The following is a 15,993-nucleotide window of genomic DNA, read 5'->3' on the forward strand; positions in this document are numbered from 1 at the left end:
AGTACTATATGATCTTTGTTCTCTAAGCATAACATTAAAAAAATTACAAATCAATGCCAAGGAGCTAAAAATATACTATATGAGATAAGATGAAATAAGGGAATTCAGGAATACTTAGAATTAAATGGAGGTAAGTGTTCAACTTAAGAAAATTTGTAAAAAGGCAAGAAACACAGAGGATGGAAGAGGGAAGAGAAAGAAAAGAAAAAAAATAGTACAAACATGGGCAGAAAAAACTGGAATAAAGATAAAAAAGTTGAGGGGCACCTAGGTGCTCAGTTGGTTAAGCATCTGACTCTTGATTTAGGCTCAGGTCATGATCTCACAGTTTGTGGGTTCAAGCCCCCCACAGGGCTCTGTGCTGACAGTGAGGAGCCTGCTTGGGATTCTCTGTTCCCTCCTCTCTCTGCCCCTCCCTCATGTGTGCTGTCTCTGTCTCTCTCAGAATAAATAAACTTTAAAAAATATTTTTTAAAAAGGTTAAAATGTTGAGAAAATATATGAAACCAAATCCTAGTTCTGTGAAAGATTAATAAAAATTGAAACATGTCTGTCAAAACTAATCATGGAAAATAAAAGTGCAAAGAAGCAAATAAACAATACAAAATGAGAAGGGAGAAAAAAAGACATACTATTCTTTTAGTTATGAAATAACATTATGACTAGTTACATGTAATAAATTTGAAATACATAACATATACAGTGCTTAAAACAGCCTAGTATTGAGTATAAGGGCATAGTCATGTATTATGAATGAGAATTTAAACAGTCAAAGTCACCCATTCTGGAGAATGTACTAGCAGGGCATACTGAAATCAAACATGCAGATGCTGTAATATGCAGCAATCCCACTCCTGGGTATGGACCCTAGAATTCCCACTCCTGGGCAAAAGTTTCACACATGTCTATAAGGATGTTCACTGCAGCAGTGCTGGGATAATGGAAGGTTGGAGGCAACCCCAGGGCCCCGCACCAGGGGTAAAGTTAAGTAAAATAGAATAAGAATATAATATAGAATATGATGCAGCAGTTAGAACCTACAAACTATATATAAGAGATACACAGAACAAAAACGAATAGACCTGAAAAATAGTATTAAGTGAGAATGGTAAGAAAAAGACATGTAAATTAAACATACATATGCCAATGTACTGTATATTTTATAAGACTGTTATGTTCTTGGTTTCGCTGTAAACAATTATGTTTTACCTTGCTGGCATTTTTAAATGAGTGGTACTATAACAGAAACTCCTCACCAACCATATTTTAGAAGAGATTCCATCGAACCCAGATGACCCATTACTTAATGTGTTTTTAATGGTTTCCTCACCTTGGCAAAGCAAAAATTTGCTATGGTTCACAACAAGATCAAGAAGCCATTATTTAAGATGAAAGTGAGTATGTGCTCTCTGAAATGTAACATGTTCAAAACTAACCTTCCTAACATTCCACCCTACAAAAAAAAAAAATTCTATATGAAGACTTCCACATCTTAGCTGATAAAAGCTCTTCTCCTTCTAAGACAAAAAATTTTTAGAACCATCCTTGACTTTTTCTCATGGCACATATTAATTGATTAGCAAATATTGCTGGTCCTACATTCAAAATATATCTAAAATCTGACCACTTCTCACCACCTTCTCTGCTACTACTCTGGCCTGAGTTACCATCATCTCTCACCAAGATTAATACAAGAGTCTTTTGATTAACTTCCCTGATTCTCCCTTGCCACATAGCAGCCTGTAAAAATTAAAAATGGCCATGTCAATCCTCTGCTCAAAACCTTGAAAAGTTCTCCATTTCTGCCAGGGTAAAAGCTGAAGTCTTTATTACAGTCCAAAACTCTATGTGACCTGTAACCCTCCCCCCTCACTACTCTATTCCAACCACACAGGACTCTTTTTCATACTCCTGCCTCACAGCCTTTAAGCATATATCACATGACTAAATTCTGCAGCTCCTTCAGTCTTTGGTAAAACATCGTTTTTTTAAATAGAATGGTCAGGTGTATAAAATGACAAATGCTGGAATATCCTATTAAAAACTGTGACTTCCATGACCTTCCCACTCTCTGTCCCTTGGCTTTCCTAATCCTTCTCATCCAGCTCTACTTTGTTTTCCACTAGTATTTATCAATTTTTAATATACTACAAAAATACATACTGTATTTATTATTTTTTCATCTCTTCTCCTTCCTAGAATGTAAACTGCATAAGGTCAGCGGTATATGTTTTTTCACTGAATATACCTGGCGTGACATGGAGGTTTTCACTGAATGAATGAATGAATGAGTGGGTGAATGACTAGTTGCTTTAGTGCAATCTGGGTATATAGCAAGACTAAAATCAGAACTATAGGGTTAAAAAAAGAGAGAGAGAAGATATGGAACCAGAGAAATAGGGGGTATGAATGGAGCCACTGAATAAAACCAGGATTGAGTCCTGGGAAGGTAAAATGCAGAAGAGCAGGAATCCAAGAGAAGAACTGGTTGTAGACATAGTTCAGAAGCAGACGGTGAATACCTGGGAAAGGAGGTCAGGGAGTTTGGAGAAGGGATGCTAAATCAATCTTCTAGATGACAAGAGCCAGCCACATATATTTTAATCTTTACTCAGCAGTGGACACTACTCACGACCCTGAAAAATGTGGGCCCAGCATAGGAAAAATTCTGATAGTGAAACTTATCATTATACTTAATATGCCTCAAGTAAGACTTTCATGTAAATTTTAACAGCTAATAGTAAATGAAAAACATTATTTCTAGACAAAATGCTCATCCTCCTCAGGGACTATCACCTGCTCTTTATATAGTGAATACAGAGTACAATGCTGATTAAACCATGGTTCACCTGGGGCGCCTGGGTGGCTTAGTTGGTTAAGCGTCCGACTTTCGCTTAGGTCATGATCTCACGGTTCGTGGGTTCGAGCCCCGCGTCAGGCTCTGTGCTGACTGCCAGCTCAGAGCCTGGAGCCTGTTTCAGTCTGTGACTCCCTCTCTGACCCTCCCCTGCTCACGCTGTCTGTCTCCTAGAAATAAATAAACATTTAAAAAAAAAAACAAAAAAAAAAAAACCATGGTTCACCTTTATCTGACACAAATAGGGAAATCGGTAATTAATAAATCTATTACTTGCTCTTATTAAACAATTTTCCTTTCTATATAAACCACTAATTGCCAATGGTTTATAAATAAGTCGACTTAACATTTCAGGCAAATTCAAAAAAAATCATGATAAAAAGCAAGGGTTCATGTAAAGTCTAATTCTGAAGATCAGTGAGTTACTATTTACAGCATTTGCTTCCAAGATTCACTTTTTCTTTATTTCTAAGTACAGCAAAGATAGAATCGAGAAAGAAGCCAACAATTACCATAGGAACACTTCCTAGGAATGAACATGTTTCACTGTAGACTTTGTCTTCAGCTCAGTGATACATCTGGTTATCTTAAGAGCTTGAAAGCAACTATGCTCAAGTGATACTTGGTTACCTAAAGGTATTAAAATACTCTTCTTCCCCTGCCCCATGTCTGCATAATGTTACTGTACTTCTTCTAACAATCAACTGAACATCTTCTAAATTTATTCATCAACCAAGTTATCCATAATAATTCATGACTATTTTAAGGGAAAAAAGAGGGATATTGATAAAAGGGAAATAATGTGACTTGGGGAGTAGAAAGGCAAAAGAAAGGAACAAAACTAGATAAGTTAAGAATGAGAAAAAAGATAAAAGGCAATAGAAATGAACTCTCAAAATATTCACTTAAAGTTTTCCTCCTAGATTTTTTTTAACCAATGTAATAGAAATGGAATTTCTGCTGTAGAATATTCCCTAAAATGAAATTTTAAAACAGCTTGGGAACAGGATACTAGATCTCTTTCACAGATCATTGATTTAATGAAGATTTTTCTTCATGAACATAAGTAGGCGAAAATGCAAATCAACAGTCCTTAATGCTCCAAAGGCTTTGATTAGTCCCAGAGGTGTATATTTTCTAAAGCATGCTTTTCAATAGAAGAGCTACTCTTCACAAATCATCTAAAGGGCATCCTCTTACTATTACTGCTGTTAAATTAATTCTCAAAGGTCAATTGCTCACACCGTGGGATACCTCTAATGACCTAAAAGGATATATAATGAACAGCTACAATAATTTTCTAAATAGAACTCATTTTAATCTACAGTAATATAAAAACAAATGTTACCATTTCCCTAGGGAATAAACAAGTCACAGCCTTGTTTTAAGCTCAAATTTTAGGTGGGTGGATTTTTTTCTTTGGTATCCACATTTCTCTGCATGTACCCATTTTTAGGGTGAATGAAAGTATATACGGAACACTATACCTATATTTTTTTTTATAGATTATTGGGTATTGTGAATTGAATTATGTCCTCCAAAAAGAAAATCTGAAGTCCTAATCCCTGGCTCCTGTGAATGTGACTTTATTTGGAAATAGGCTCTTTGTGGATGTAATCAAGTTAAGATGAGGTCATAAATCCAATTCTAAATCCAACATGATTAGTGTCCTTTACAAAAAGATGGAAATTTGACTGCAAAGACATACACAGGGAGAAAGAATGCCACACGAAGGCAGAGGCAAAGATTGGAGTGATGTGCCTACAAGTCAAGGAATGCCACAGACGGCCAGCAAGAAAGAACTCTTTCTTACAGCATCTAGAGGGAGTATGGCCCTACCCACACCTGGACTTCAGACTTCTGGTGTTCACAACTGTGACAGAATACATTTCTGTTGTTTAAGTCACCTGTCTGTGGTAACTTTCTTACAGACTGTGACATTTTAGGAGAACTAAGAAAGCATGCTCTCCCAAAATCAAGTACATGAAATGTTTCAAGGAGGTTGTGATGACCTGTGTCAAGAGAAAGGCCAGGATATTGAAAGAGGTAGTGTATAGGGGGAAAGAGTGAAACTAGAATGTGGGAGAATGACATGAAGGTCTATGGAAAACTATAAAAAAGAGGGGAATCCGGGGACAAAGTCTGAGAGCATATGGTCAACTTCCAAAAGAGCTGTGTGTTTTAGGGCAGAGAGGCAGACAGCGATCTGGAAGAGTGCACAAGGACCAAGGAAGACCACCCGACATCAGGACTTCACATCCTCCTCTCTGTTTCATCACTCCAACCAAGACCCCACCAAAGACATGTCCCATTTAAGACAAACAACCTCCTGAACCAGCTTGGTCCGAGGAACTGATCCACTCTGGGGATGCCACAGAGCACTGTGCTCACAGCACAGAAGCTCTGACTAGTAACAATTAAGACCGAATAAACATCCAATGTCTACCCCAAAACAGATCTACTTTCTTTAAGATTCTTCAGGTCAATGGTTCTTAATGTGGAATGATTTTGCTCCCCAGGAGATATCTAGAAACATTTTTGGTTTCACACTGGGGAGAAACAAAGGGGCAGGTTGCTACTGGTATCTAATGGGTAGAAGCCAGGGATGCTACTAAGTATCCTACAATGCACAGGCCACCCAGTACAATGACTTACATGGCCCAAACGGTCAACAATATGAGACTGAGAAACTCTAGTCTAGACCAAATGACCTGGGGCAAGAGGAGCTCTTGGGTTCTTTCATATGGGCAAGAAATCCCATCCATTTCAGTTTACCCACAACAGTTCTGACAGGGTATGGCTATGGGGCCAAACCGAACAGTCAGCCTTATGACTTCTAGTCTAAATCTACTCACATAGGGCCAGGAAAGGCAAGGAAAAAAACAAAAACAAAAACAAAATCCCCTGAGGTTAACTAAATGGTAAAAGTTAAAAAGAAAGAAGAAACTGTGTTCTATGTCAGATGTTAAAGAGGCAATTTTAAAATGAGAACAAGTGGGGCGCGTGGGTGGCTCAGTCAGTTAAGTGTCCAACTTCAGCTCAGGTCATGATCTCACAGTTTGTGGGTTTGAGCCCCACGTCGGGCTCTGTGCTGGCAGCTCAGAGCTCAGAGCCTGGAGCCTGCTTCAGATTCTGTCTCCCTCTCCCTCTGCCCATCACCTGCTTGTGCTCTGTCTCCCTCTCGCTCTCTCAAAAACAAATCAACATTTTTAAAAAATGAGAACAAGCAAAGAGACTTTTTTTTAAATTTAAGAAAATAGAAAATGTAACCCTTTTCATTTTGAATAAATAATACCATATAGTAAAATTCAAAAGCCAGCATGTTCTCTTAGTCCTACTCACTGCAAAACATTCCTTCAATAAAATGTTTCCATATTCTTGAGTGCAAAAGGAAGCTAATTAAGTGAGTTTTTTGAGAAAATATTCTAGGAATTAAAAATAATTAACGTGTTGCTTTTTAAATAAGAAGCCATGAATCTTCACATTAAGGAGCTTAGGTGTTTGTACCTCATCAATATTTCACTTACAGTATCAGTATTTTATGAGATTCATAATCATCCATAGTTGGCCTTCCCAGAATTCCCATTCATTCTTTTTTAGGCTATCTCATCAATTAACAGTTTTTCCTTCCTTTAAGGGGTTTCAAGAGAATTGTTTTGAAGTGTCTACTTTCTACATGGAAGGCATTCTGACTCTACCATTTCTGGCCAACTGCTCCCACGAGGCTGATGACAGCTGTAGCTTTAACAAACACAGGGGTCCTCAACCTCTGATCCTCCATTTTGGGTGCCAGGAGTTTGTAAAGGAAAGAGCACTATGAATATTTCTCTTCAAAACACATCTCCACAATGTCTGACAATGTCCCTCACAGGACTGTTACAAGAGCAGGGTCCATATCTACTGGAGGCTCTATAAACCCAATCAAAAGATAACACATATAGGTATTCCAATAATAAAACAGAATTCTTTAAGGAAAGTAACCCAAGAAACACATGTATACACACAGATACACACATAAATAAATCTGTGTCTGTATGTATGTGTGTGTATGTGTGTGTGTATGTACATATGTAGAAAGAAAGATTGCTTGACTTACTAATTGATTCTTTCAAGAAAAAAATACATCAGAAATGTCCCAAAATGTCCATCAGGGGAATGGTCAAGCGAATTATATCATACTTGCATAATAGAGAAAAAACAGGGAAAAAATGTGAGCATGTCTATCATATGCCAGGTGTTTTTATATTATCTTATTTCATTCTTCCCAGTGCTCTATCGATTACCCTTATAGGTAAGAACCACTAACCACAATTTACAGAAGAAGACGAAAAGCCCATAAAGGAAGAAAGTGGCCCTGGGTCACAGAGCTAGTGAAGAGCAAAACTGAGATTCACATCTAGGTTTTCTTACTCTTTGCCCAACATTCATTCCACTGCATTCCAGATTTTCCCCTAAGATCTTCATTTGGACCAAGTCAATAAATGGAATTGTAAATATAAAATAATGTCCAACAAAAGTCAAAGCATAGCATGGATGTATTGGTTTTAATCACATGAAATTGTATATGCATATACTAAAACTGATGCTAATCAGAATGAGACAGACAGAAAAAACTGGAATTGAAATCACCCCCCGTTTGGTTTTCCTTTGAAGTTGCTTCAGCACATAATAAAGAAAATCACCAAATCTGCTCCTCCAAGCATGCCTGTTACAGCCTAACTAAGGTTAAGAAGAGGCAATAAATTTAAAACAACTTGTTAAAGGTTGAATGTCGCTGGTCCAGTTTAAGATAAATATCCCACCCTTCATAAAATTCTCAGCTCTTTCAGAGACAAAGGGACTGGCAGAGTTTCTTCACTGTATCAAAAGATGGAATTTCTGCAAGTTAAAAAGCTTTGAGAGCAAGTTCACGTCTCTACAGAATTCTCCTTTTGTAAAAATTAGCACTTACACTGTATAACAAACATTCTTTAAATCCTTCTCTCAACCAAAAGAATTTAATCCTGGGACAACCCCTTTGCAGTGGCTTTGCCTACAGAGCATCTATCACCTTCAGTCAAACAGAATTATCTTGGAATCCCCCTCCTCTGGTTCATCTCTTCATATAGTCTGGAAGCTATGCTGCCGTTTAAATGAGTAGCTGGACCCAAGCATGAATCTCACCTTCACAGTATGCTGTGACTTGCAAAAATAATTAGGGATGGGCCTGGAGTGCAAGCCCCAAATACCAGAGTAACTGGGAATTCATATGAAGAACTGCCCTTCCAAAGATAAACTGAGAAGTGGCTCACTAGAGGTTACACAGTCCTGTTCCCAAATCCAAAAGCTGAGAACTGGACAAGATGTCACTTTCATCTTGCCCCTCGGTTCTTTCATTTTTACAATGGGGTGGTTGGTTACCTACATCTTCTGATTCAGGAGGGCAGTACATGCATGAAATGTTGGCAAGAGTTTTCTGAAATTGCTTTTAAAAAGAAAATGGCTTATGAATAACCATTCACACTGGTGTCAGCTTCTTTATGAAAAGGTATTTCTTATTTTTTAAAAAATGTGGAAGCAAAAGTTCCTCTACTAGTTTCCCTTAAGACTACTGTTTTTGATTTAAAGTTACATAAAAATAATCTCCCTTGGTTCTCTCTTGTTTTAAAACTCTTACCTACTTCCTCTTTTGTTATGTTGACTACTAGTAATAAAATATCCTGATGCAAGAATCTAGGATTCTTGCTTGAAATATGCTTGAAAAACGCTTGAAATAACTACAATCAGATTAGATCATAATATTATTAAATTCGAGGGTAGCAATTAATTAGACCCATAGTTTATTCAAATCTTCCTGACGACTGTCCACAAAATATAAAGTCAGTTAGCTAAACCGGCAGATCTCATTCTTGGCTTTTGGCTATAGCTCCACAGGTTTAATAATAATCTCACCTACTGAATCTTTAATATGCCAGTGTCTCTACTAAGCTTTGCACGTTTTATCTCATTTAATCTTCACAATAATCCTCAGTAGTCATTTTTTTTTTGTTATTAGTATTGTTACTCTTAAAGTTCTTATTATCTATCACCATTTCACAGATGAGGAAACAGGCACACAGAGGTAGACTCACTGGCCCGAGATCACTCATCTAATACACTGGGAGCCAGCGCAGACTCCCACACTGGCTGGCTCCAGCAACCACGGGACTGCCGTGCCGTCACTGCTGCTTTCTGTTGTGGCCATTCACGTGGCTCCTCCTTTAAGTCAGGTATATTGCTACTGTTCCCAAACACAAATTTAAACTCACATCTCTCATCATTTTCACTGCTTCCCTGGTCCTCCCGAGTCTTCTGGCACACATGGCTAGCCTTCTTTTGATGTAGACCAAGACATTGGTATCTCGTCCTGAAGAAGGAAATATGAAACACCAACATTTAAAAATACAAAAGCTTTCAGCTGAGCAGCAAGAAAAGTACAGAGGCCCCTTTGCCATGCCCTTAAAGGAAAACCTCAGAGAGAACACACTGCTCCTTTGGCTTTTTCTCACTGCCAGGAGCACTGACGAGTTTGCTAACAGTAAAACACATACAGTGTAGTCAAAGCACTTAGGCTTCCAGAGGTCAAATCATGTGACTGATTACCTAATCCATGCTTTTGAGTTAGGATGTTGAATTTTTGATAAATAAAATCATCTGCCACAAAGTGCTGGGAACATGAACATACCCATGTTGAATGTGGTTTACAAGCAAGCATTCCATATTCTTCAAGTTTGCATGCTTTTGCTGAACATGCAAAGAGGTGAATCTCAGGTTGCATCTTGATGAACTATTTTTTTTTCCTGCTTGACATTAAGTCTGGAGAAGCCTCATCTTGAACTTCTGTTTTATATTATTCTTTCCCTAATACTAGTGACATCATAATCATCTCCAGGTCCCCAAAGCAGTCTATTTTAGATGGCAATATAACACATTCCAGATATGACAATAGAGTATGCAACAAAATGAAAAACTACCCTAGTGTTAGAGAAAGCATTGACAAGCTAGTTATAATAATAGTCACTAAAATGGCTCTTAAAAAGTACATTAACAACTTCTCATCTTAATCTTTTATTTAATTATATGTCTCTTTGGATATGTTTCTGAACCAGTGAGAACATGCATCTATTTAATCCTCAATAAAATTACCATGTTTTGGAAAAATATGACACACCTGTTATAGATTAAGTACATGTATAATATGCAGCTATTAAAAGATGTTAAGACCAAATCCTAACATTTCAAGTTTTAAACAATGAGAACAAGATGTGTTGCTGAAAATTTGCCAAGTGCCTACAAATTGCTTTAAAGATGTGATTATATTTTTTGGATAGATTTAGGCAACAGGTTGAAAGGATTTAATTTACAGAAGAAACGGAATAAAGAAAATTTCTTAAGTTATATTATAGCTTATGTAATGTTATGTGTTAATTCTCATGTAGTTCAGAAAGCAGATATTAATATACATATGCCTTCAAAATTTATTGTTATCAATTTTTTAAAAAGTAAGATACAGATATGATTAGAGACCTGATTAACACATATACCTACTGCTTACAAATAAATATACTTACTGAATACAAATAAAAACAAATATTATTGTGTCATGTGGACATACTCCTGTATACACACAAAAACCAAAGATCTCTCTGTAATTTAATTGTAAGGACTAATGCATTCAGTCTGTGTATCAAATCCAAGTTTAGCACTAAAATTTAATTCTAAAATCTCAAACATGAAGGAGATGCAATCCTACTCCCCAAGATGCAGGAGGGAAAAATGAGGCGAGAAATTCCACCTTAAGGAAACAACCTGAAGTCTGAATGGACGACAAAAGGTTTGCTACATTTCTACTTAAACCACCAATAAACTGACAAGTCAAGTGCTCTGGGAATTCCAGAAACAATTTTGTTGTCTTGTTTTTTTATACCATTCCAAAATATCACTGACCCTCTGACTTTAGTGTACTAAAGTAAAAGGTTTCATTTTATTTTATTTTATTTTATTTTTTAAAATTTTTAATGTTTTATTTATTTCTAGGAGAGAGAGACAGCGTGAGCAGGGGAGGGTCAGAGAGAGAGGGAGATNATAAGAAATCTGAGGCCCAGAGAGGTTAAGTAATTTGCACAAGGTCTCAAAGCTGGTAAATTGAAATGCCAGGATTCAAAACCAGCATATCTGGCTCTAGATCCAACGTTCTTTTTTTATTTTTTTTTAAATTTTTTTTAATATTTTATTTATTTCTAGGAGACAGAGAGAGACAGTGTGAGCAGAGGAGGGTCAGAGAGAGAGGGAGACACAGACTCTGAAATAGGCTCCAGGCTCTGAGCTGGCAGTCAGCACAGAGCCCGCCGCGGGGCTCGAACCCACGAACCGCGAGATCATGACCTAAGCGAAAGTCGGATGCTTAACCGACTAAGCCACCCAGGCACCCCAAAAGGTTTCATTTTAAAGAATTTTCTTAAATAAAAGCAGCCACTATTTTTAATATAAGAAAGAGAAATAATTAGGAACCCATGGATTTTTCTCTCTAGAAGCCAATGCCAATAGGCTAAATACTGAGATAATCACCAATAACTGTGATATTCTTAGTTGTCCTAGTTCAACCCATGCTGTAGAAGACTCTTAAGAGAAAACCTTTGATTACATTAACATGAATTTAAGCTCTATTTCCCAAATAGGACTTAAGTTATGGGGCAGAGAAACAACTAATAAACAGAGAAATATATAAGAATTCTTAGAAATAAGAAAGGCTACCATTAGAGGTTATTACCATTTATTTCTGGAGTTAAGAATCTTAAGAGCAGAAAAGAGAATCTGAACATTAAGTGAACAATAATAAAGCTATAAGTTAATTATTCATTGTGCTCTTATGAAAAGGAAAAAAAAAATACTGAAAAAAGGCAAAAGGGCATCAGGGTGGCCCAGTCAGTTAAGCTTCCAACTTTGGCTCAGTCATGATCTCATGGGTCATGTGTTCAAGCCCCATATTGGGCTCTGTGCTGACAGCTCAGAGTCTGGGGCTTGCTTTGGATTCTGTGTCTCCCTCTCTCTCTGCCCCTCCCCTGTTCATGCTCTCTCTCTCTCAAAAATAAATTGACATTAAAAAATTCTTTTTAAAAAGAAGGCAAAATTTAATATTTATTCTCATCTATGAGAATCCTATTTTGAACTGGACTGAAAGTTTGTTCTGATTAATAGTATTACAGTTCTGATCCCCCATTATGTCAACCTGGAGAAAACCTTACTATGTTGGGCTTCATACTGGGATCCATGATGCTGCAGCTGCTGAGAACGCCGGTAACAGCCATCTCCAGCCTTCAGGGCCTGCTTAAACAGCTTTTCTGCTTCAGCAATGGTTGTTGCTTCCTCTTCAGCCAAGAGAATATAAGCAGTTGCACACCTGTCCATTCAGATAATAGCCACCATCAATTACGAATCCAAGGACACTGTAATAGCTGCACGGGTACATGCAGAAGGGCAAGGAATTATGCCAAAAACATGCAGAGTGGCCAACTGGTTCATGCACCCCTGGTCTATAGTCATTGACACAAAATAATGGCACAAAAGAAATGTCTGTATTTTAGCTTGAAAGGTAGGATGTGTAGTGTTAGGAGCATGGGGCTCACGTATGGACTCTGCCCCTTATTAGTATGTCACTTTGGGCAAGTTATTACTCTGCCTCCCTGATGGAGAACAACATGGAATCTATTTGTTCACACTGTTGTTGTGAAGGTTAAGTAAGGTGATGCATGTAAAGTGCTCAGTACAGTAGCCAGTATGTGGTACATAATCAATGTCAATTGACTGTAGCAATGAGAATAGCTATTGTGAAATATCTCCTTCCAGCTCTTAAAGTTAGAGATCCTATATATAAATTTACTTCTTTTTACTAAACACGATTCTCTTTAAGGATTTCTTCAGAATGAGAAATTCATTAAATCAGATAAATTACTCATTAAGACAATAACGCTTCAATATCTCATTCCAGTTAGCACTGATTTTCTGTCAGAGAAGAACACTAGAAGAATAGGTAGTGTTATTTCTGAAGAGCTCAAAATCTGATTCAGCCTCAGTAGTGAACAAGAGTTCAATCTCATACCTTTAGCAGTAACAGCTATCACCTGTTGCTTAGGATGTATTAAGCACTGTACCAGGCACTTAACATATATCGTCTCATTTAATCCTTTCAACAACCTCTAAGTTAGGAAGCCAGAAAGGATAAACAGTTAACTAACAAACACAGGACCTCTCAGAAATTTAAACCTTCCCAATCATATAAGCACAACCCAACTGCCAAAGAAAGGGAATGTAATCAGGAAATGGTGAGGCCAGAGCAGACCATACAGGTCCCGATCTGTAACGATCCCTTTGCTTTCCTTCTTCTCCACTGCCCCTCTTGTGGTCATTTCCCTACTTATTAGAACCTCCATCAGACCACAGGAGAGAAAATAAACAGAAAGTGAAACCAAATGTTGCTTTTACCATTCATAAACTGCAACAGCCAGCTAGGAAAAGGAGGCTGAACTTACAGCTAATGGTAGGTTTGGGGTTACTAGTTAATCTTAGCCTTGAGGAGGGGTCTTATAAATTCATTAGTCAATCCCTGTAATTTCATGCAGGACTAATCAATGGGGCTTTAGGCAGAATGTGGTGTAGGAGGGAGAAAAATGCCCAGAAAAAATGCTGGAAAAACCAATTACTAGGGAGGGCAGCAGATACATGATTTAGAAAGAATAATGATACTGAAACTGCCCAGGGATCCACTGCAGAAAATAACAGGGATAGGCATCACGAAGCAATACTTAAGGCTTCAGATGCTGACATATAAATATGGCTCAAGGGTAATGAAGTGAAAATTGAGATTATAAAACTGAGTGGTAGATACAGCATCAGAGGAATTAGCTATAAGATTATAGTTGGTGGGCTGGGAATTCAAGATAGGTTGGGGCAAGTTGCTTGCTTCATTTATTTATATTTCAAATAGTATTCTTAGGAGAGGCAGAGTAGCACTACTAGCCAAGAAAACATATATCTATGTGGAAAGTCATGAGTCTGGGGTAGAAACATGCTAAGAGCTTGTGAGTGAAGGAGAAAGGAAAGAGCAATAGAAGTGCTAATGGTTGGGGAGTACAGAACGACTGCTCAGCTCGATGGAAGATATAGATGATGCGTCCTTGTCACAACACAATACACATACAGAAGCAAGAAAGTATGGTGATGGGGGTGTCAACCATCCAGATATCTGCTAGAAGAAGTCTCATTTGGTTAGAAGTAGGGCACCCAACAGTTTCTTGACTTACTTTGGTAACAATTTTATCTCCCAGATGGTAGAGGAAGCAATTAGGGGAACTTCAACTCTGGACCTAATTCTGACCAAGAAGAAAAAAATAGTTGGTGAAATGAAAATTGATAGGAACATTCAGAGAGAGTTACTACGTCATTTTGGAGTTCAGGGCAATCAAAGAGGGTAAGGTGGACTTCAAAAACTTCAAAGAAAAGAGATATGATTCAATGGCATGAGACTCCGAAGGGAAAAAAGGGTTTAAGAGGGCTGGGCAGCTTCCAAATGTCCAATTGTAACCGTAGTCACAAATGAGCCTTTCAGGAAGAAAAGAGGGGTGACAATTAAGTAATCAATATGGTTGCACAAAGATCTCTCACAAGGTCAGATTTTTAAAGAACATGTAAAAAAAGATGGAAAGAGGGCATGTAATGAAGGACTACAAGAGAGTGGAATGAGCTTATAAGAATAGTGTCAGGAGAGCTAAAACTTCAAAAATTACCTGAAGTTTGCAAAGTAAAATAAAGACAAAACAAAATGCTAAAGACAACCATCTATTCCCTGTTTTTAAATTATGTTTAAAACCCTATTACCATCCCCATTTCTCTAAAGCCATTGCAAAATTAAATAAGCAAAAAAGACAACACAACAACAACATCAAAACAAGAAAAGTTTATAGTTAGTAGCAGCAGATAATAAAGAGAACGCAAAACTCTAACTCCTATTTTGTTCCTGGCTTCTCTATCAAGGAGCATGATTGTCAGGCTGAAAAAGGGAGAAGAAATTAAACCCTCAAGGAAGTAAAAAGATGTAAGATAGCAAATAACTGATCCATTCTAAACGAATTACTGTACTGGGATGGGCAAATCTCAGGAAGGCAACAGACCCTGCAGTCAGGCCATGGAAGTGCTCTCTGTAGAAAGTTAAGGACTCACAAAGAATGGACAGGTGCTAGAAGATGAGATGACAAATGTATTAAAAAATGTTCAAAACAGGAAGAAGGCAGACTTCCCAAACTATAGAACAGTGATTTGGAGAGATATTCTAACCGATTGTTAAAGGGATGGTCTCCAAGCATTTTTAAAAGAAAAGTTGTGAACACTTAAATCCACTAAGAATAAATTAATCAGGTTGTGCTATGTTAATTTACTTTAAAGGATTTACTATACATTAAACATCCATAGCTACAACTAGTATTCTTAAGATCAAAATGCAGAAATGTGAGCTGAATCACAGTGTGACTAGGTGGCCTAGTTAATCGGTTGACCGATACCAAAGGATGATGACTCATGAAGACATGAACCTGGAGGACAGTTTCTATATGCCATGCCACAGGGGTCTACCCCTGAGCCTCATATTTCTATCAGAAACATGGATGACACACAGAAGGCAGGCATATCAAATTTGTAGATGACAAGAAACTGGAAAATAAACATGTTGTATGGCAGAATAAGAAACCAAACAGCTCAACAGGTTATAATGGCAGGATTTCCAATTCTCAAGTGAATCTTTTTCCTAAGACCTCCGAAGAAGAATCTGTAACCTTCTTTAAAAAAAAAAAATCATAAAATAGTTTAACAATGACCACTTGGAAGGGAAATTGTTGAGGTGATTCAAGCACCAGATGGGTGGTTGAGCTAAATGACCTTTAAGGTCTCTGCCAACGCTGAGATTTTATGACTTCAATTTTAAGAATCTTTCTCATTTTCTAAGATCTCCAGAAGATATTTCCCAGCCTTCCTTGGTAACCCACAGAATGTTTAACAACACTAATGACAGTATTTCCTCTTATCTTTGTCTTGATCTTGAAATACTTTTAAAGTGTAATTTTTTCACC

General features: G+C 37.5%; 1 protein-coding gene across 4 annotated transcripts in view; it reads right to left on the reverse strand.

Moving 5' to 3' along the window:
* Positions 1-15,993, reverse strand: part of ST7 (suppression of tumorigenicity 7) — a 109,857-nt gene that overhangs the window by 69,109 nt on the left and 24,755 nt on the right. For 3 of the 4 annotated variants that reach the window (XM_039222879.1, XM_039222881.1, XM_039222882.1), the window contains exons 6-8: positions 14,176-14,244; positions 12,121-12,275; positions 9,145-9,242 (exon numbers count right to left, since the gene is read on the reverse strand). In XM_039222879.1, coding sequence (XP_039078810.1) covers positions 9,145-9,242; positions 12,121-12,275; positions 14,176-14,244 — 322 coding nt within the window. The remainder of the gene's footprint in view (positions 1-9,144; positions 9,243-12,120; positions 12,276-14,175; positions 14,245-15,993) is intronic. The other variant, XM_039222880.1, reaches the window with a different exon arrangement.

The sequence above is a fragment of the Hyaena hyaena genome, unplaced genomic scaffold, assembly GCF_003009895.1.
Source record: "Hyaena hyaena isolate Hyena2069 unplaced genomic scaffold, ASM300989v1 scaffold_1206, whole genome shotgun sequence".
Lineage (NCBI taxonomy): Eukaryota > Metazoa > Chordata > Mammalia > Carnivora > Hyaenidae > Hyaena > Hyaena hyaena.